The sequence below is a fragment of the Canis lupus genome, chromosome 11 (genome assembly GCF_011100685.1).
Source record: "Canis lupus familiaris isolate Mischka breed German Shepherd chromosome 11, alternate assembly UU_Cfam_GSD_1.0, whole genome shotgun sequence".
Taxonomy (NCBI): domain Eukaryota; kingdom Metazoa; phylum Chordata; class Mammalia; order Carnivora; family Canidae; genus Canis; species Canis lupus.
The window spans coordinates 28,118,091-28,140,730 of record NC_049232.1 but is presented as its reverse complement, the minus strand read 5'-3'; the positions used below and the strand labels follow the sequence as shown (position 1 = coordinate 28,140,730).

At 38.8% G+C, this 22,640-nt stretch overlaps 1 protein-coding gene and 1 long non-coding RNA gene across 16 annotated transcripts in view; one reads left to right on the top strand and one right to left on the bottom strand.

Moving 5' to 3' along the window:
* Positions 1-22,640, bottom strand: part of KDM4C (lysine demethylase 4C) — a 410,759-nt gene that overhangs the window by 33,472 nt on the left and 354,647 nt on the right. For 6 of the 7 annotated variants that reach the window (XR_005366745.1, XM_038552332.1, XM_038552331.1 and 3 more), the window contains 2 exons: positions 7,863-7,913; positions 5,965-6,135 (listed from right to left, as the gene is read on the bottom strand). Coding sequence is in view for 6 of the 7 variants with exons in the window: in XM_038552332.1 (XP_038408260.1) it covers positions 5,965-6,135; positions 7,863-7,913 (222 nt within the window). In the remaining variant the exon portion in view is untranslated. The remainder of the gene's footprint in view (positions 1-5,964; positions 6,136-7,862; positions 7,914-22,640) is intronic. The other variant, XM_038552330.1, reaches the window with a different exon arrangement.
* Positions 6,043-22,640, top strand: part of LOC102151810 — a 50,945-nt gene continuing 34,347 nt past the window's right edge. For all 9 annotated transcript variants that reach the window (XR_005366754.1, XR_005366746.1, XR_005366747.1 and 6 more), the window contains exons 1-2: positions 6,043-6,189; positions 9,690-9,739. This is a non-coding gene — a long non-coding RNA (uncharacterized LOC102151810). The remainder of the gene's footprint in view (positions 6,190-9,689; positions 9,740-22,640) is intronic.

Below are 22,640 nucleotides of genomic sequence, written 5' to 3'. Positions count from 1 at the left end.
TATCACATGTACGAGCACTCATTTAACTAATGAGTAGGAAGAGAATTCTATTCCTCCTAACATCCTTTCTAACTGAATTTCACCAAGACCAGAAAAAGACAGCATAAACTAAATGGGAAGGAAAAAGGAAAACGAAAAATGTTCTACAGATTTAAGTTAATATCCTACAAAATTTGGTTTTGTGCCAACTGTGTCAGGTTTTTTCAGTAATTCCAGAAAGTAAAAACTATTATTCCTTTTTTAGTGGGAAAAACTGAGGTTTGAAAGTTGAAGCAATTTGCCTTAATAGGCAAATTGAGAAAAAAAAAATGAGTTCTAAGAACTTGAGTTTGCATGGCACCCCCCACAAAAACGAAAGGCCAGACAATCCATCCCTAGAATCCTGAAGAGTATAGTTCTTGTGCTTATTTCACATTTCAACAGAGGCTGAAAAATGTAGCAAGTCCTCATGGAAATTTCAGTGATGGACTCTCGCTGTCAAATTTCTAAATGGTCCTGTTTCTCTTCTCACACCCAGTGGTGAATGTTAAGTGCTCGTCCTAAAGCTATCTAGATCTTGCCACACCACCCTCCTCCCTCGAAATGAGCTCAGACGAAAGGAAGCAGCCATCACTCTAATGACAACCTGGGCATGTTAGAAGAAACCCAGGTTTTAGGAGCAGCTAAAAGGAGGTCCTGGAATCACTGTACTCATTGTGTTCTCTCAAATGGGTAACTTTCACTCCCATCAAAATAGGAGGAGACAAAAAAATTCATCAGGAAGTGTGTCACAATTTCAGACTGACAGATGGAGGTATGTAGCAATACATCTTTTATTACTTCCCTTGACAGCTACAGATTGCATACTGAGTTTAACTGGGCTGATACACATATTCTGCAGGTGTATTGTTGAGAAGAAAAATTTTGGACATTTTTCTAGATATCACAGAGATAAAGTGCCTAGGTAGGGAAAGAAATTTCCTAGTAGTCCAAAGAATGCTTCTCCCTACTGTTCCAAATACTCTCTAGTTACATAATCCTAGCACAGGCATTTTGATGCCTAGCAAGTTTATTTTCAAAAATGGCCAGCCTGCATTGGAGGTTTCTCTTCTGTTGTGTTTATCAATGATTCCACAACAGAGGGACTTTCTTTACTAAAGCCTCAGGCCACATAAGGGACTACATTCATGTCATGCAATAAATAAATAGCTTGGGATGATTAAACTTCATTTTCTCAATTTGATTTTCAAAGTTAAAAAGCTGAAATTGTGCTGTACCCTTACAGCTACTTTAGGTAGCAAGTACCCACAGCTTAGAGAAGCCAGTTCTTCAGTAGCCAGTAAGACTGATGTCGGACTGCATTTGATGAAAGAGCCTTTCCAGAGGCATTCACACCTGATAAGCACATTGTGTGGATTAGAGTTACAGACAAACAGAAGAAAAAATCATTTTGTACCCCAGTGTCAGATGCCACAGGTATATCAGCTAATTTCTCTGAGGAATGTGGAATGTATTTGGTATTTCCACCAAATAATTGTTCTGCCACCATCTGCAAGATGTGGAGACAGCAATGAACCAATTACATTTTTTCTTATCTCCTGATGAAACTCCCCAGTAAAACACCAGGCAGGATCCCTACCAGAAGACAGTTCTGGTGTAGACGGAGATCAAAAGTAGAGGTGGGATGACTGCGGCAACTAATGGCCTGAAAAATGGTGCTGTGGGTATATTTACATTATATCATATACAGGAATAAGTATAATTTATATGTATACTTCATTATATACTACATTATATTTTAAAACATATCAAGTTTCCCATCTCAAACTGGTCTAGTTGACATACTACACTACACGGGCACTTAATCATGCAGCTTTCATCAATTTCAGTGAGAAACACAGAACCCAACCAATCCTTGATAATCCTTTAAATTTTAAAAGTTTGCCTTATAAAATCTATGACTTAGCTATGTTGGAAGCCTAGATGATGACCAAGACAAAGTATATGGCTAATGCGGTGGATCTACAGAGTGCTACAAACCAACCAAAACAATGTGGCTACTTTATATAGAAGGAAACTACATTCTGCCATAAAATCAGAGCTTCTCCTGTGACAAGGTGACGAAGAATCTTTAGTCAAACATTATTCTGGGTGAGTCTGTGAAGGTGTTTTTAGATTGATTTAATATTTGAATTGATAGATTGAGTAAAGCAGACTACTCTCCCTAGTTTGGATGGGCCTCATCCAATCAATTAAGGGCTGAATCAAGGGACACCTGGGTGGCTCAGTGGTTGAATGCCTGCCTTTGGCCTGGGGCATAACCCTGGAGTCCTGGGATCCAGTCCCACATCAGGCTCTCTGCGTGGAGCCTGCTACTCTCTCTGCCTGTGTCTCTGCCTCTCTCTTTGTGTCTCTCATGAATAAATAAATAAAATCTTTAAAAAAAAGTTAAGGCTGAATCGAAAAGACCCCCCTACTCCCCAAATAGGAGGGAATTCCTCCTGTCTGACTGGCTTGGAGCTGGAACTTGGCTTTTCCTGCCTTCACACTTGAAATGAAACATCCACTCTCCATGGACCCCAGGCCTGCAGGCTCCAGGACTGAAACTACATCATCAGCTCTCCTGGTTCTTAGGCCTTTGGACTTGGGACTCAGAACACACCATCAGCTCTCCTGGGTCTCCAGCTTACCAGCTGCAGATCTTGGGCCCTTGCAGCCTCCATAATCACATAGGCCAATTCTTTATTTAAAAAAAATCATATATCACTTATATGGGCAATTTAAGAAACAAAACAGATGAACACAAGGGAAGGGAAGGAAAAATAAAATAAGAAAATCGGAGACAAATCATAAGAGACTCTTAACTCTCAGAAACAAACTGAGGGCTGCTGGAGAGGGGAGGGGGATGGGGGGATGGAGTGATTTGGTGATGGACATTAAGGAGGGAATGTGATGTAATGAGCACTGGGTATTATATGCAACTGATGCATCACTAAATTCTACCCCTGAAACTAGTAATACACTATTTGTTAACTAAATTGAATTTAAATACAAAAATTTTTAAATATCATATATATACGACATATATACATACACACACAATCTTAATATATATACACTTTTAAGATGTATACATACACACTTTTAATATACTTATTATATCAAATATAAACACACAAACCCTACTGGTTCGAAAAGATCAGATGAAAGAAAGAAGACCTGTTCACAGATGATAATATTTCATTTTTGCCTGCAGAAATTATCATTCACACAAATTCAGGCACATGCATGTGCTCTCCCCACCTCCCTCCAAGGCTGTGACCACTCATGCACCACTTGCTGCTAAACCTCAAATCCTTATGAGATATGCCAAGTAATAGTTAATCAAGCTGTAAAGAATTTTGCTTCTTCATTCTTACTGACTTAAAAGCAAGGGCTTCTGAACAATCCTATGAATTTTAGGGCCTGTGTTCTTCTCACAACACCCACACACCCTCACATACTTAAAGTCATCTTTGTATGGGGTTCACAGAGAGAGGAAACAGAAGGTGTCAAAAGAGAGACTTTTTAGAATTGCAAAAAACTTCCAGGATCACAGACATTCTTTTCCAATATACAAGCTAAAGACATTTTAGGAAAGCTCACAACTGGCTGGGTATGTGGAGACTTGTGAAGTGAAAGGGAATTTAGGATTCATTAAACACTGTCATGGCTAAAGACCTATTTGCTCAGGCTGGGGACTCGTGTTCAGGAGTCTGCCATGCCATCCAACCCCACAACGCCCAGCAGTCTCCTCGACCCTGCCAGCTCACTGGTCACAGTTTGCACTAAAGGAGACTAATTCTGAAGTGAGCATGTACCTGCACAGGGCTGAAAGCCAAGGTCTTGGTGTCTTGCATTCTTGCCCTCACACATCCTTTCTCCTTTCTTCCCAGGGGTTAAGAACAGAGGCTCTGGAGCCAGATCCTGGGTTTGAATACTCTTTCTGACACTGATTAACTATATGTGACCTTGGGGAAACTATTTATCTCTTGATGCCTGTTTCCTCAGCAGCAAAATGTAAATTATAGCAGTGCTTACCATGTAGGGCTATGAGGATGAAATCAATTCAAACACAACATGTTCTTGATGCAGTCCTGGCCTGTGGGATGTGTCTGAGTCAACCCTTACTAATCCTATGGAGTCCATTCTTCTGGACCCAACAGGTAGTAACTTGATTTTGGTTCATTTATTGCATTTCTCACATGGTATAGAAAGCACCCATTTACAGCCCGCCACCCCCTAGACTGAGCAGGAATCACATGTTCTCATTATCTTTCCCAGCACCTAGTGTTGGCACACAGGAGGCACTCAGTAACTGTGGATTGAGTGCTTCAAGACATAACTAATTCTAACAAGGAGAGCTTGTTAATAGGCTGCTGATTATCAATGGCAATGGCACTGCAATAAAGGGAAGCTCCAGGTAGAATTCCGTGAAGAAACATAATTCATCCTTTTGTTGTATAATCAAGTCCTGGGATTTTTTATTTGTTTAAATTCATTTGCTTTAACATCTTTCAAATAAGGTCATTTTGTTTACATATTTGTGTCTCTTAATGGCACAGAGAGTAAGGATAACAAAGCTGACCGAATCAATCTTACTTTTGCCCCAGGAAAACAAAATTCTAGAAATATTTATGAGAAATCTCCTATGGTTACATTTAATTATCAATTGCACATAACACATAATTATTAAAGAGTCATTAAGAAATACCCTTCTAACAAAACATCAACAGACCCAGGATAAAACAGAGGTTACAACTACATCTTTTGAGGCCTGGCTCCCCCAAAATGACATTTCTTTTTACTACAAAAGGGATAAAAAGATGACTGCTGGACCAACCCTAGTCTCAGATATGATTTGAACTTGGTTTCAAAAAACCTTTTGTAGAAAGTGTTCTTCTTCTGAAATCTCCCATTAAAAAGCAAGCCCATGAGACACATTCCCAAGGTGTTAACTACGGGGACAAACACACATATGCACACACCTACGCATCCTATACTGAACCAGTTTTTTTTTTTAAAGGTTTTTATTTATTTATTCATAAGAGACACACAGAGAGAGAGAGGCAGAGACACGGGCAGAGAGAGAGAAGCAGGCTCCATGCAGGGAGCCCAATGTGGGACTCTATCCAGGGTCTCCAGGATTGTGCCCTGGGCCAAAGGCAGTGCTAAACCACTGAGCCACCCAGGCTGCCCTATCTATACCAGACAAGTTAAGAAGATCAGTAAAAGTCACAGCATTTTTCCCATGTAAAAAGCATTTTTTTTATTCCCATACAAAACATGCACAGATGTTTCTGTTGGATTACAGACGTCACTGTCAGGTCAGATTAATAAAAGCCATATTTTCCAGTTAAATAAGAAAAAGAAGTAATAAAGGAATTCAAATATGCTCATGTTCTGTAATAGAAAAGAATTGGTGAATTTGCATTTTATGTTTCCTGGCCACATACACTTTTCATTTAATTAAAAGAATTTGGGAAGAAGAGTCTAAGTTCTCATGACTACTATGTAGTATGAAGAGCTCTAAGAGCATCCTGGAAAACAGTACTTCTTTGCAGTGCCAAAAAGCACACTTGAATTGAATATTAAGTGAAGTGAGTTACTCCAAAAGCCAAAAGAAAGATTGCTGAGGGCAGCTCCGGTGGCGCAGCGGTTTGGCGCCGCCTGCAGGCCAGGGCGTGATCCTGGAGACCCGGGATCGAGTCCCACATCGGGCTCCTTGCATAGAGCCTGCTTCTCCCTCTGCCTGTGTCTCTGCCTCTGTGTGTGTGTGTGTCTATCATGAATAAATAAATAAAATATTTAAAAGAAAGAAAGAAAAGAAAGAAAAGAAAAGAAAAGAAAAGAGAAAAGAAAAGAAAAGAAAGACTGTTGAAAGGTTTAGCTAGTTTAGTTATACAAAAATAAACTGGGGAGCAGGAACCCCAGGAATTGACTCACCACTATATCCTCAGGGAATGTGTCTCTGCTGAAGGAGCCATCGTCAAACACGACCTCATAGAAGGTCTGCGATGTCACAGCAATCACTCTGCAGCTGTAATACCGGGTGTTCCGGTGCTTGGTGATGACTGTCTGCCCCACAGAGATACCCTTCTCGCCAGCCTTGGACTTCTAAAAGAAGGGGCACAGAAAAAGGAGAGAAAAGAAACAGGAGAAAGATAAAAGGTAGGGATGGAAAATAAAATATATATTTATTTAGAAAAAAAATTCATGTGGTCATGATATATATTTCTAATTTTTAAACTTTTTACTGGGGAATAATTTCAAACCTAAAAGTTACAAGTATATGAGTTGTACCTATGTATTCTTGACCTTTTACCTAGATTCACCTATTGTTATCATCAATATTTTTAACATTTTCCTATTTCCCCATTTTTGCATATTCTGTCTCTATTTTATATACATGTATATTTACATATATAAAAATTGTATGTGTGTCTGTTATATAAATATTAACAGTCCACCCAGAATCATCTAAGAGTAAGCTACATACATCACCGGCTTTTACTCCTAAATATGTCAGTTGTGTATTTTCTAAAAATAGGCATTTCCCTTCACATAACCATGGTACAGTTACTAACTTTCGTAAATCTAACATGGATATGATACTTAGATCAACCATGTATGTTCTAATTCTGTCAACTGAGGCAATAATGATCTTCATGGTTTCTCCAACTCTCCCCACCCCATCCCTGCTCTCAGGGGCAAATCCAGGAGGTACTGTACTTTGCTGCCACTTCTCTTTAGCCCCTTCTAATCTGGAACATTTCTACACCCATTCTTTGTCTTTTTATGATCATAAGTGATACTCCTGAAGAATACAATTCTCCCTCTCCCTCCTTTTTAATACAGCATTTGCCTGATGTTTCCTCATGATTAGATTCAAGCTATACATTCCTGGATAGAACACCACACAGATAATGTTGTATTCTTAGGATATCACATCTGGAGGTCCATGATGTCTGTCTGCCTCTCAATGGTGATGTTAATTTTGATCCTAAACAAACTGTAGTTCAATTTCTCCACATTATAATCCCCCTTTTTCCCTTACAACTAATAAGCAATTTGTGAGAGAGCCTTTAATACCATGCAAATATCCTGTTCCTACATATCTGCTTAGGTTTAGCATCCACTGACGAGTCGTGCCTGATCCAATCTTTCCTGTGACGGTGGTGATATACTGATTTCAGCTGCTCTGGTAATTCTTCCACATTTACTAGCTGGCACTTGGCACCTGTCAAACAGGAGTCTCCTACTCTCCACACATATCATTTGTTTGATTTTAAGTTTTTTTTTTCTTTTTAGTAATTTCGACTTCCAACATGGTGCTTGAACTCACAACCCCAAGATCAAGAGTGGTGTGTTCTTCTGATTAAGCCAGCCAGACACCTGTGATGTAAAAATCATTAATAGCTAGGCCACAGTATGTTATAGTTGCTGAAATAATTACCTAGTTGCCTGTTTCATTTCTCTACCCAACCTCCTTAAATACATCTAACCTTTTAAAGTAAGAACACAATTCAAATATCATAATGAAAATGAGTAAAAAGCATAGTCTGCAGGTATCTAACTCCAACATTTGGTCCACAACCACTTAAGACTGTACAGGTCACAGCTGACCATGTGTGACCATACACAGTGGCCATGAGTGACAATGGCTGTGCTTTCTGCAGACATTCCTCTTTGTCAAACTGACTTAAAAACACTCCTGTTTAAGACTGCAAGTGCTATATTTTACTATGGTATTATTAGTTCCTTTGTGCATATTTTATTAAAATTGGAATTAACCCTCAAAGGAAAAAATGGTTTGGATTTTAATTCTAAGCTCTGCTACTTACTAGCTGCGTGATCTTGTGATCTTGAACCTTTATCAGCCTCAGTTTGTTCATCTGTAGAAGGGATAATACTTACATTAAAGGTTTCCTATAAAAACAGGGTAAAGTACATAAACTACCTAGATTTATGGGCAATTGGTTCTTAACAATTGTTAACTGGTTTCATGTTTATAAGTGGAGAACATACCTACCTAAGGCCCTAGCCCCAGGTTAATACGCCACTCTTCTCTGCCATCTGCAGTAATTGGCGTATATGACTGCAGCACCCTGATTTCACATAACAAGGCTGAATCCAGCCCCAAACCATCACTGTCCTGCTCTTTACCTCCTTTGCTTCTGATTCTAACTCTTGCCAAACATGGGCACAAAGCTATGGTCCTCAGGAAGGAAGGCACAAGGAGGCCTCCTCCCCCACCTTCAATCCTCCCACAGACTTTGTTTGCAACTCTCTTAAAGCCCTGCCCAAATGACACTTTCACTGACTGTTCCTCCTACAACAGGACAAAACCCATGCATCGGTGCCACGCCTACAAGTCTTTTCTTCACGGTACCCAGAACAGCACGTACAACACTGTGGCTGCAGGATGAAAAATGAATGAATGAATGATTGAAAGAACACATAATTTTTAAAAATGAATGAACAAACTGTGAGGATGGGTACAGACACATTTTCAAAATGGGAGAGGACTAATTCTAATCATTCATAGCCCAGAAAGGGGAAAAGAAAAAAAAAGGGAGCGAAGGTTTAGGAAGATGTTCATCTTTCTTGGGGGTGGGTAGGCATATATGTGGGTAGGGAAGGAATAAAGAAGGTTTACGGTAAAATACGCAGGGTCTGGAAAGAAGTCGTCAGCCAGGGGAAGAGAAAAGTGATACAAATTTGACAGAAGAAAGGTTGACTCTAGACTACAACGACCTTTTTCATATTAAGGACCTAAAATTTATGCAAACTGGCTATTTGGAAAGATGGTCAGCACACAAAGTAAATACCTTCATCTAAAAAAACTTTCCATGAGCATCAGGCATGACCATTTCATGGGGAGTACTAAGGAAAAGAGATTTTGTCCATAGTGCTATTTTGATAGGATTTCTGATTATTTTTGCAGGGAAAATTTATTTATTGATAAGCATGCCCTTAACTGATTATACATTCTCAAAAACATTTCCTGTCAGAAAAGCCTAAGAATCTATTGATGTTAACATTGTCATTTCTGATCAAAGAAGACAAACATGATGCAAAAGCCTCCATCAAATTATAGAAATGTCTATGGTATTTTGAAGATTAGTACACAGGCTAAGGCTGTAAAAGTTAAATTTCCTTCAACATGCATTAAACAGAAATGAACAAAAATAAATAAATAAACAGAAATGAACAAACAGTGGTTTAAGGGAAAAAAAGCACACTTTCTTTTAAATAAAGCTAGAGTCAGTTTGAAATGCTGAGGATGGGAGAAAATGTTAAGAAAATGTTACAGACATTTCACAAAAGCATCAGAGTTCTTGGACACAATTATACATGTAGAGTTACCAACATACGTCCATATACCTGTGTTAATTAAATTCTCCCAATAACTCTGTGAGATAGTTATTTTCATTAAATAGATGAAGTAGCTGTGGTACACAGTCAAGGGCCTTTTCCAAGAACTCAGAGATGATGAGAAGCTAACATGAGGCCAAGAGGCAGGCGCTCTCCTATCTCGAGTGCCTTTGTATCATCAATGAGGAGAATAAATCTGGACAGAAATCAGAGGAGAAATAAAACCTACCAGGAAATGGATCTAATGGAATTCAAGAACTTGCCTAAAGAGGTTACATTTTCTATCTTTTCAGGCTTATTGAGCACGTTCTCTGTTCCACATACCCATTGAGATACTTCTCAGGTAAGAAAGCATTAATTCTCCTTGGTCTACTCAGAGTTCAATTAGCAAATTGGATTTGAAACCTATCTGGAGATGAAAAATGTAGGATGTATAATTGCAACATGCAGTCCATTTTTCTGTACGTACACACGACACATATACGTACACTGTGGTAAATTGCAAAAATGCCCATAAATCTTCACTCCTTCCTGTTTTCACATCTATTCAATGACCTTGCAGCTCCTCCTATCAAGGGCTGGACGCTATTTCCTTGCCCTTCAAATCTGGGCTTACCTCATGCCTTAGCCTACCTAGGCCGAAAGAATGTAACAAAAGTATGCCAATTCAATGCCTTTGCTCAAGAGGCACACTTTTGCTGTTTCTTTCTAGGGGCTCTAGACTCTGTCATGTGAGTAAACTCAAGTTATCCTACTGGTAGGTAAAAGATCACATGGACCAGAGCTGAGGCCTTAGACATGAAACCTGACAGGAAAAGGTAAGCTGTTCTGCAGCTGACCATACATGAATAAGGCAATTGTCCTGGAATAGGAGAACTACCCAGCTGAGCCCAGCCCAAATCTATGACCTACAGAATCACAAGCTAAAGAACTGTCATTGTTTTAACATTGTTTTAATCATTTGTGATGGTTTATCACACACACAACCAAGAAAAAAGAATACTAAGAAAAAATATACCAAACCACTAGCATATGTGACTCCAGGTAATGGAATTTTATTTGCTTCTTTCATGTACTTCTCTGTACTTTCTATTATATATTTCTTTAATTATTATTGAAACACTAAATATAATAAAATCGAAGAGTCCTTGCAAGTTTCTAAATTATTTTAATAACAACCAATCCACAGTCAGGTCTACTTAACCAATATGCTCAAAAAAAGAAGCCAAAATATTAAGAAAGACAACATTCATCATTTATCTTTCAGTTAAACAAGATAAAAGAAGGACTTGAAATGAACACTTTGTAAAGTGGAATGATAACACAGATTTAGCTATAAAATTTCATCTGACTTAACTTGTATTTCTTATATTTAGGTCAGGCATGAGATAACAAAAAAGGTGCCTTTATTTTGTACTTAACTATCATTGATTCCTAAGACATGTTGTTTCAGAAAAATGGATAAATTTTCTCAGGTTTGGGGTTCTATTTAAAAAAACAAGAACAACAACAAAACAAAAACAAAACCCTTCAACAAATCTTTCTGGGACTCTTTGCTATACTCGCATCCCATCACCCCTAAGGGGCACACAAATAATAGGATCCAATTGTTTAAATGTACAAGAGTTTTCTTCCCACTATGTTGCTGTCAGGTTTGGGCTTAGAAAAGAAATAAGTCCTAATTACATAGCGCTCTAACTTTCCCAAGATTCTACTGATGTGGAAATAAATGATCATACTTGAAGAAAAAAAAAAAAAGATGTCTAACTATGTTCCTAATACCTGGACTGGCTCATTAAAGGCATGCCAACATCAAATAGGTTAATTCCAAGAAATTTAAAGCCAGTGTTGACAAAACAGGATGAAAGAAATCATTGCTGCTTACCTGATGAGTATACTATGGCAGTAAATTCTAAGCCAAAGACCCAAGAACCAGCTAGCAAGTATTGCAAAGAGGAAAAGCAATGCAAGGATGGACACTGAGTGAAAAAAGTGGCACTTAAATAAGCAATAACTGAGTGCTCATTACAAGTAAGGCACCTTGTTAGGTGAAGAGTAAAATAAAAGAATAAGAAAGTCTCTTCTCTCAAATAGATTAAAGGCTGGTAGGAAAGAGAGACATAGCTGACCAAAATGCAGTCATCAAGAATGCCCAGATGAGCACAGGAAGGGACCCTTCAACAGGTTTCACTACAGGGAACATCTGAACCAGGTCTGAAGGACACATGAGGCTCCTGTACCCATCAGGGAGTCTGCTTGCAACAGTGTTTGGTGCTGTGAACCCCTACCCCTGGCTACCTTGTGAGCCTATGGGCATCTACTCAGAACAATGTTTTAAACAATGTTTTTAAATGTTTATACATTTAAATGTATAAAATAAAGCAACAGGGAACCCTGGGTGGTGCAGCGGTTTGGCGCCTGCCTTTGGCCCAGGGCGCGATCCTGGAGACCCGGGATCGAATCCCACGTCGGGCTCCCGGTGCATGGAGCCTGCTTCTCCCTCTGCCTGTGTCTCTGCCTCTCTCTCTCTCTCTCTCTCTGTGTGTGACTATCATAAATAAATTTTTAAAAAATTATATTTAAAAAAATTTTAAAAAAATAAAGCAATGAAGACTAAAAAAGAAATGAATTATATTGAAACAATACTGAAAAACAAATTTGTGGTGTAATATCTTTGCTTCTTTAATAATGTATTAAATACGAATGTCTAGTGGCAGGTCTAATACCAATTAATATTCTAGTTTCAAAGTTGTGAAGAACATAAGCAATATTTTGAGATCTCAATGGTAATGTGTTTTCTATTGTGGACAGAGTCACATAAACTGTTAATGCCACCACTGCCTCAAAACTGACAGAATTGTTTAAATAGTAGCTAGAGTTAGTAGAAAATAACTGTAAATCTTTCCTCATCCTCTAAAAGACAAATTTTTCTTGATACTAAAGTATAAAAAAGATTTTACCACCTGGAATATTTAAAGGCACAGCCGTCAACCTTCTAACAGCCTTATAAAAAATTACAACAATATTATTTATATAATGGTGCTTGTATACACTGAAGATAAAAGGACACAGCAAAATGAAACTGAATGAAGGCATCTCTGTGAAGGGTGAAGTTATGGAGGCACTATGAGTAATAATTCTGGGTGACCTAAAGTGACACAAGAACCTGACTTAAGTACTGAGGTTGGAGTGTGCACTGCATTATCAAATAGCACTTCTCCCCACTGGGTTGAGAGCAGGGAGCAGTTAGTTCACATAAGACCCTCTCAAGCAAAGGCAGAAGCAAGGAAAATCCGTCTACTGATTCTCTAATCAGACTCAGAAAAGGCTCAGCTGCATTTACATCTTGAAGAAGGGTCGCCTACCATCTGACCAGATGAATCATGGGCAGAGATAGTATCTTAGGGAAAATCCCTGACTGGGTTCTCTATCTACATAATAATGTTAATGAAGGGTGTAAATCTGAATAAAATAGTACATGCAGAGCCAGCAAAGCTGGAGAGTTGAAGAAATGAAGTAACTTATCCAATGAACAGGTCAAAAAGGACAGCATTTCTATTTATTTTCAGTAACTCCTTCACCTTCTCAACCTAATTATTTCTCCCTAATTCTATGATTTAATAACCCATGAGATATTATTATTGTATTTTTTAAGGTACCATTTTATAAAAATTCCTAGAGGGATCTGAGTAAATAAATAGACACTATTCTTCTTTTACCAAACTCATGCAGTAGAAGTCACTCATATAAATTTGCCTTGTAATAATGAAAGCTTTCTTTGTAAAATTACAAGATCTAGGTAAAAATCTTCTACCCAGAAGAACCTAAATACCTTGGGCTTCATGAAGAAATAATTGCTCTACAGCAGAAATGCGCATGCAGACTTATAAAAATGTCACAAGTATTTAATTTTCTACATGTCTGTTGGTTCACATGTATTTTTATTTCTTGTGGGTTTTAAAGTACAAACCTATAATACAGTGGGAAATGGTATTAAGCAGTTTCCCAGCAGATTTTTTTTTAAGATTTTATTTATTTATTCATTACAGACACACAGAGAGAAAGAGAGAGAGAGGCAGAGACACAGGCAGAGGGAGAAGCAGGCTCCATGCAGGTAGCCTGACGTGGGACTTGATCCCGGGTCTCCAGGATCAGGCCCTGGGCTGAAGGCGGCGCTAAACCGCTGAGCCATCCGGGCTGCCCTCCTAGCAGATTTAAGGTCTTATTCACTTTAATGTCTATAGAAGTATAATTAACAGGCTGCAGAAGATACTGAGAAAAAACTAATTCTTTCCCATCTGAGTCATTAGCTCACCTCAGAGGTCTTGTTTGGTAGGTAAGTGAAGAGGACTGGACAGGAGAACCATCTTTAGATGCTCGCTCGGTTAATGTAGGAAACTCTCAACAGGTAGGCACCACTTGCTTTCTATTCTGAATAGTAAATAACTTACTTCAAAAACAGCAGACAGGTAAGTTCACATCAGTTAGGCTGGTGGAGCTGGAAGCCTCCCACTGCTAAGATGGGACTTGACATGAGCTCCTCCTAAGTCACAACCAACCTCATTAATTGCTACTGAACAGGGGAGTCCCTGGATGCCTGCCCTCAGATGCTTTGCCTTGGGCTTTTACATTTCAGGTACTCTTCTGGCTTCTTCGATAGCAATAGTAAAATCTGGAGAGAACTACAGGTTCAACAAAATCTCACACATTCAGAGTAGGCTGTGTGTATGTGTGTGTATATGTGCACATGTGCATGGGTAGAAATTAACAAGCTGATTCTAAAATTTATATGAATATGCAAAGAGACTAAAATACTCAAAGTAATCTTGGAAAAAAAACAATGGTGAAGGAATTATAACTTGGGGGAAGGAGAAGGAAAAGTAGTGGCTCAGTTATAAGGTAAAACAACAACTTTTAAAAGTTACTTCAGATGAGACATTTTCAACAGAGAAAAGTAGTAAGTGTCACTAAATGGTAATTCTTGCCAATAAGGATTTTTAAATCTCAAATACAGTTGGGAAATGAATTAAAAATAGCTAAAGTACATGTGAAAAGTGTTCTTATCAAGGAAAACCAAAATAAATCAGATTAACTAAATGGTTTTATAGTTTTTCCATGCCACCAAGAAGAAAACTCAGGTAAATAATGACGTCATGTAAGCTAATCCAAGCCATAGTCTCAAGTTGGAAAAGTGACTACCAAACCAGTAGTCTAAATGAAGTATCACAGATGCTCTGACTCTGATGACCTGGAAACTCTGTATCTTTTAATGAGTGGTGAACCTCTCTGAAGTGCCTTTTCATCATCTGTAAATTGCATACAAAAATAATACCAGTGCAGTGGTACTGTGCGGGCCAAATGAGATAATGTAGTGATGTATGAAAGTACACAGTAAACTATAAAAGGCACTATACAAATATTAGCTATTATTTTTTATTCACCTTATCTACATTGATACACTGCTCCCAAAAAAGGAGGGTGGTCCCCTTGAACAGAAGAGAAAATGACGGCGTGAAAGGCAATTGTGGTTCTATAAAGATACAGTAGTTATATGAGCATGAGCAAGAGAGGGGGAGAGAAAGGAGAAGAGAGAAGTAAAGGGAGAAAGAGAAAGGGGGAGGAGAAGCGGGGAGAGAGAGACAGACAGGGACAGAGAGAGAGAGTGCGTGTGTGTGTGTGTGTGTGTGTGTGTGTGTGTGAGGGGATGAATGAGAGAGAGAGAGAGAGATCTTGCAATTGGAAAGTTCCTAAGTTTCTTTTGAAATTTCAGGAGAAATAGCCGTAGGGACAGTGGAAGAAAAGCCAGCCAGAAGCTTTCTACTGCCCATCACAACAGCATAAGTGCAGAATCTGCCTAGTTACCTCACCAATGTTAGTCAAAGAGGATAAACCCACAAAATCTTTCCATTATTAATCAAGAAAACGAATACCCATCTATTTATCTAGTGTTAATTAAATGCATCTATGTGCCCAACACCATGCTTATAAAAGAGACGTGTGGGGGTTCTTGTGGAGACAGGAAGGGATGGGGAAAAAATTGAGAAGTTCTAGCAGGAATCTTTCCTTTCCAGTTTCATGCCTATAGCCCACAAGTTCTCTCAAATATCAGCTAACGTTAATCTCTGTGGTCCCCACAGCCTCGGCCAAAGCTACTTCTCAGTATCTTGTGAGGACATCAGTCCAACACATGATAATGGTTATAACAGATTTGAAGGTACAATAAAAAGTACTGAATATAAGGGTTTGGAAATTCTGTATTTTCTCCTAATTCCTGAGAAAAGTATGAGGGAAGGGGGAGCAAATTTAACCCAAAGGCTTATCGAATACTCAAGGAGGGCCAAATAAAATGGAAAGTAATGGATTAAGATATCTAATGCCCACAAAAAAAGAGCATTTCACTTCTCCTTGCCTCCTGCCCCAAGCAAAGACTTCTGAATGCCATCTCAGTAACACTGCAAAGAAAAAATGAAAAGAATGCTTTATTTTAAAATGTAGAAACAGTAATTTCTTATATTTCTTTGGATACTGCCCTCTATAATTTCACTGACCACTACATATGATGTGGGATAAACAGAGAATGCATGGCATCTCACAAAGAAAACAAGCCAATTTCAGATAAAAAATGGTCAAGAAGGATGCCTGGGTGGCACAATCAGTTGAGCATCTGACTCTTGGTTTCAGCTCAGGTCATGATCTCAGGATTGTGATCTTGGTGTCATGAGATCAAGCTCCGTGTTGGGCTCTGTGCTCAGTGTGGAGTCTGCTTGTGACTCTCTCTCGCTCTCCCTCTGCCCCTCACCATGTGTGCTCACTCTCAAGCACTATCTCTCTCAAATAAATAAGTAAATCTAAAAAAAAAAAAAAAAGAAAGAAAGAAAGAAAAAGAAAAAAAATAGAATGGTCAAGAAACCATTTAATTTTGCCTGGAAAGAAAAGTAGTACTGATTTCCAGGTGTGAAATTGTCAGACCCCAAGATGGCCACCAACATCCTGTTGAAAGGAAGGACAGAGAAGCTGGATGTCCCCAGGCTGACTGGCTTCTTGCCAAGAGACAGCACAATGGCTTTTTAGTTAATCCAGAGTTTTATACATCATGTTTGTTGAAAGTAGACATATAATGTTGACCTAGAGTAGTACATTTTTAGATAGAAATGTTGGAACGTATTTAATTGCCATTTCTACTGTTTGCAGTTAATAGTCTTTAAAAGTTACACTTTCATCATATTTTGTCAGTACCTATGGATTTCATTATGACTATGGCATCTAATTACTGTTTTCTACATGAAGGAATTAAGAAACTCTGCCGCTTATGCTTTACAAGATGCTAGAATGTCAAATACTCTTTCCTTTTGTCTGTTGACACATTCCATTTGTATTTCTCCACTGTATCCATGGTGCTTCACTCTAATGCCAATGTTAAAATATGGGATTAGTGTCACTACTTAATTTTCTTAACAAGCTATCAGACAATAATGCATGCCTCAATTATATTATTTTTTTTAAAAAAGACTACAAATTGCTGAAAAGTTTAAAATTTTCTGGGTACTGAGATACATCAATTCTGTGAAAAAGTGAGCGAGCATTTTACATGGAAACACACCTTACCTATACTAAAAAATGAAACCAGGTAAGTGGTCCTTGGAGAGGAAGACTTTATTTCTTCAGTATGTATGGTACTTTAAGTTGCCAACTATCAACTGTGCCATGAAAACACTCCTCCACGCAGTGCAAGCCTAGGTCTGCTGACTGGCTCCCAGGTTGCAGGCAGGCTGTGTGACGGGAATAACAGAGCCAAGGAGGAAACACAACACCAACAAGTTTCTCCTGGGGATTCTGATGAGTCTGTTTTTGTGATAAAAAAACAAACACCTGCACCAAGATGCAAATCTTTCTTGATTTTTTTAAATAAAATCTGGATTCATTTGCGGCCAGAATAAAAAGTTTAGCAATACATTCTTTTCTGTGAAGCCACACATTATTACACATTTTGAGAGAGATGAAGATAACCAAAGCTGTCAGATAAGAGATCTAAATTAATCAAGGCTCTACAGAAGGTAACTATTAACACTCATGTTAAAACCATGTAAGGCCTCAGCCCTTCCATGTGGCTTCAAAGTTATTTCAGGGGCTCCTCAGGCCTTCAAGAGTAAGTACTGTCTATTTGTAAAATAAGATGTCCTACACAATATATATTCTAACACTTTTCCAGTGCATTTGGTTGTTTCCAGGAGATATACTTGAGATAATGTTATTTTATCCAACCAGATTAAAGGATCAGAAATAAAAGTTTGGAGAAAGGTTACTCTTAAGGGAAGAGCTATTTCTCTGTACCACCTGGCACCTTACACTGCTCTCTATCCATAGATGAGGATGTGGCCTTGCTGACTCTGTATCTGATTCAAGAACTGATTGCTTGCAAGAATTTCCTTAAATGGAAAGGCCCAGACTCTGAAAGGTGAATTTTTCTAGAACGGAGATATAAATCCTTAATAAAGAGCAACTGCATGGTCTCAAAATATGACTTTTATTCAGATCCAGCAGCAGCAGCTAACTCCATGCAGGCACTGCCACAACTCGGTAGCCTCAATAAGGAACAAGGTATAGCAGAAGCACCACCCCCAGGCATCCTGTATGCTCTGTCTGCATGGTCTCCCCATTCTGACCAGTTTCTGTGTCCTTGGCTGATTAAACCTGGAATCGGCAATGGAGGCATCTATTCTCTCTTCCCAAAGATTCAAAACCCCTTGAAATACCACTTAGCATCAGAAATGGGTCTAAAACCCCTGCAGATGGTGTGTGACCTGGGACCGGCCCCTTCATAAGGGGTCAGACTTTGAAAAAGACCTGGAAAGGGGGGAAGGACAGAAGAGTAAGTTGAAGATGGCTCAATTTGAGGCAGAAGAGCCTCTGGCCCAGAGTCTGTGAGGGCACAACCAGGAGCTTCTGGCAGAGTGTCAGCGGAATCTCTCTTCTCTGCCTCACAGCCAGGGCCAGTGACTAAACACTAGGGCCGTCCCATCTTCTGTTTCAGGTCCACTCAAGCCCTTTTCTCCTGACAAAACGCACGGGGGAGAGAAGCTCTGCGCTCACTGATCCCACCCTTCCTGTGGAAATGGCTACAGAAGTAGGAGGAGGAAACTAAATGTGGGGTATTGAATAGAGGGCAGAAAAATTTGAAATAGGATACACTTCATCTTCTCTATAAAATTAAGTAAAATGATGTTTTCACTGGTTTTACTTAATAAAGTAAACAAGGGGAAGATTCATTCCCAATGTAACTATTCTAAAATGTCTCTGCTAAATATTTCTCCTCCCAGACAGAGCTGGTGTTAACTTTCTGTTACCTAGGATACATGAATTGAGATGGCAACCAAACATTTCTATTGATGAAAGTATAAGGGATTTCCTTTATTTACTGTATGTTTGATTGAGGAAGACTGACCAGACACAGGCCTGAATCACCACTGTATTTTTTTTAAATCACTGTTAAGAATTTTTTACTCCAGATATTTTCTTGGGTTAGAATTGTTTTTCATTTCTTTTTTTTTAAAAAAAGATTTTATTTATCTATTCAAGAAAGACACAGAGAGAGAGAGACACAGGCAGAGGGAGAAGCATGTTCCCCACAGGGAGCCTGATGCGGGACTTGATCCCAGGACCCTGGGATCACAACCTGAGTAGAAGGCAGATGCTCAACTACTGAGCCACCCAGGTGTCCCTAGAATTCTGTTTTTCAATATCAGTGCAAAGTCAGCAGGGCATTTAGAAAATGACTTATGTAGAATAAAAAACCATATACAAACACTAGATGATTGTGCACAAGTCTGAGAAGAGTATGGTGGTTATAGCAAACCTAACTAAACAGAGTGGGAGTTAGCAATTTCTAAACTGTTATAAGAAAAACAACATCCACCAAAACAATTCTACTGCCAACAAAACACAAAGACACCCAAATCTGGGAGATAGAAAAAGACCATTCAGATCATTTTTAGATGAGTGTTAGCTATATTCTAGTTCCCTTCCTTAAAAGACTGGGAGAGAATAAATTAAAAAAAAAAAAAAAAAAAAAGATTGGGAGAGAAACTAAAAGTGGACAGAGTTGAGCCATAGCATTGAGATCCAGACTAAAGGAAGGAAAATAAAAAGGAAAAAGAAAGGATGGATTCAATTCATTGCTGAGTTTGATTTGTCAACCTTATTGAAGCCAAAGCAAACTTTCTGGCATTAGAAGGCCGCACTTAGAAGAGACAAAACTCCCATAGTTGTAACCCTCTCTGTGAATTCTGACTGCCTTTAATAGAATTAGTGCCTTCCTTATTTGGGCTCCCAGAACATCTTATCCCTACCTTTGTTTAGCCTATCTTATTATGGTAATAGAGCATAGGAGCTAAGAGTCTGGGCACTGAATCAGGTGCCTGGTTTTGACCATTCTTCCCCTTACTATCTATGGTAATATATATTATAGAAACTCAAATACCCTTCACCTCAATTTCCTCATTTGTTAAAGGGATTAATGATAGTACCTGCTACAAATGTTGCTTTGTGTATTGAAGATTAAATGATATAATACTTGTAAAGTCTTTAAAACACAATTCAAGTTTTATGTTGAATAAATGTTTATCATCATTTCTTCAAAAAAGTACATCTGTTTAAAACAGGTGTGTGAATGAGGACATGTCAGGAAGAATGTTTAAAGTTGGGCTGAGAAGTTAAAAAAAATTATGTTTTTATTTCCAGGACACTCCATGGTCCCCTATATATTGAACTGAATCTAACTGAAGTTCACAGCAATCTAACTGAAGTTCGCCATAACTAACCTATGTGCCTAGATTATTTTTTATGAGCTGGCTAAATAAGTGCCAAGATACGAAAGGGGAGGTGGCAGTATGCATGGCCAATCTGTTATGAAACAGTTTCTCTCTAATGCCGAAAGTCTTTAAAAAGTGGCTTTATTTTCCTTAGTTTCAGTTCATTTAAAAATCTTGGAATGGGGTCACATTTTATGAGGGTTCCACCCCAATTACATCCTTTCTTCAAAAAAGTTTAAAACGTTTTCAAGTTTGGAGACTATCCTGAAAGGATAACAAAAGGGAGCTGAGAATCAAAAGGCCACCCTCTAAAGAATAATGGCTGCACCAGTTCACATTCCCACCAACAGTGTAAGAGGGTTCCCTTTTCTCCGCATCCTCTCCAACATTTGTTGTTTCCTGCCTTAATTTTCCCCATTCTCACTGGTGTGACGTGGTATCTCATTGTGGTTTTGATTTGTATTTCCCTGATAGCAAGTGATGCAGAGCATTTTCTCATGTGCATGTTGGCCATCTCTATGTCTTCCTCTGTGAGATTTCTCTTCATGTCTTTTGCCCATTTCATGATTGGATTGTTTGTTTCTTTGCTGTTGAGTTTAAGAAGTTCTTTATAGATCTTGGAAACTAGCCCTTTATCTGATACGTTATTTGCAAATATCTTCTCCCATTCTGTAGGTTGTCTTTTAGTTTTGTTGACTGTATCCTTTGCTGTGCAAAAGCTTATCTTGATGAAATCCCAATAGTTCATTTTTGCTTTTCTTTTGCCTTCGTGGATGTATCTTGCAAGAAGTTACTGTGGCTGAGTTCAAAAAGGGTGTTGCCTGTGTTCTCCTCTAGGAGTTTGATGGAATCTTGTCTCACATTTAGATCTTTCATCCATTTTGAGTTTATCTTTGTGTATGGTGCAAGAGAGTGGTCTAGTTTCATTCTTCTGCATGTGGATGTCCAATTTTCCCAGCACCATTTATTGAAGAGACTGTCTTTCTTCCAATGGATAGTCTTTCCTCCTTTATTAAATATTAGTTGACCATAAAGTTGAGGGTCCACTTCTGGGTTCTCTATTCTGTTCCATTGATCTATGTGTCTGTTTTTGTGCCAGTACCACACTGTCTTGATGACCACAGCTTTGTAGTCCAGCCTGAAATCTGGCATTGTGATGCCCCCAGATATGGTTTTCTTTTTTAAAATTCCCCTGGCTATTCAGGGTATTTTCTGATTCCATGCAAATCTTAAAATAATTTGTTCTAACTCTCTGAAGAAAGTCCATGGTATTTTGATAGGGATTGCATTAAACGTGTAAATTGCCCTGGGTAACATTGACATTTTCACAATATTAATTCTTCCAATCCATGAGCATGGAATATTTTTCCATCTCTTTGTGTCTTCCTCAATTTCTTTCAGAAGTGTTCTATAGTTTTGAGGGTATAGATCCTTTACCTCTTTGGTTAGGTTTATTCCTAGGTATCTTATGCTTTTGGGTGCAACTGTAAATGGGATTGACTCCTTAATTTCTCTTTCTTCAGCCTCATTGTTAGTGTATAGAAATGCCACTGATTTCTGGGCATTGATTTTGTATCCTGCCACAGGATATTTGCTGTATAAGTTCTAGCAATCTTGGGGTGAAGTCTTTTGGGTTTTCTATGTAGAGTATCATGTCATCGGCGAAGAGGAAGAGTTTGACTTCTTCTTTGCCAATTTGAATGCCTTTAATGTCTTTTTGTTGTCTGACTGCTGAGGCTAGGACTTCCAATACTATGTTGAATAGCCGTGGTGAGAGTGGACATCCCTGTCTTGTTCCTGATCTTAGGGGAAAGGCTCCCAGTGCTTCCCCATTGAGAATGATACTTGCTGTGGGCTTTTCGTAGATGGCTTTTAAGATGTCGAGGAAAGTTCCCTCTATCCCTACACTCTGAAGAGTTTTGATCAGGAATGGATACTGTATTTTGTCAAATGCTTTCTCTGCATCTAATGAGAGGATCATATGGTTCTTGGTTTTTCTCTTGCTGATATGATGAATCACATTGATTGTTTTACGAGTGTTGAACCAGCCTTGTGTCCCGGGGATAAATCCTACTTGGTCATGGTGAATAATTTTCTTAACGTACTGTTGGATCCTTTTGGCTAGTATCTTGTGTGGAGGTTCCTCAAAGAGTTAAAAGTAGACCTGTCCTATGACCCAGCAATTGCACTGTTGGGGATTTACCCCAAAGATTCAGATGCAGTGAAACGCCGGGACACCTGCACCCTGATGTTTCTAGCAGCAATGTCCACGATAGCCAAACTGTGGAAGGAGCCTCGGTGTCCATCAAAAGATGAATGGATAAAGAAGATGTGGCTTATGTATACAATGGAATATTACTCAGCCATTAGAAACGACAAATACCCATCATTTGCTTCAATGTGGATGGAACTGGAGGGTATTCTGCTGAGTGAAGT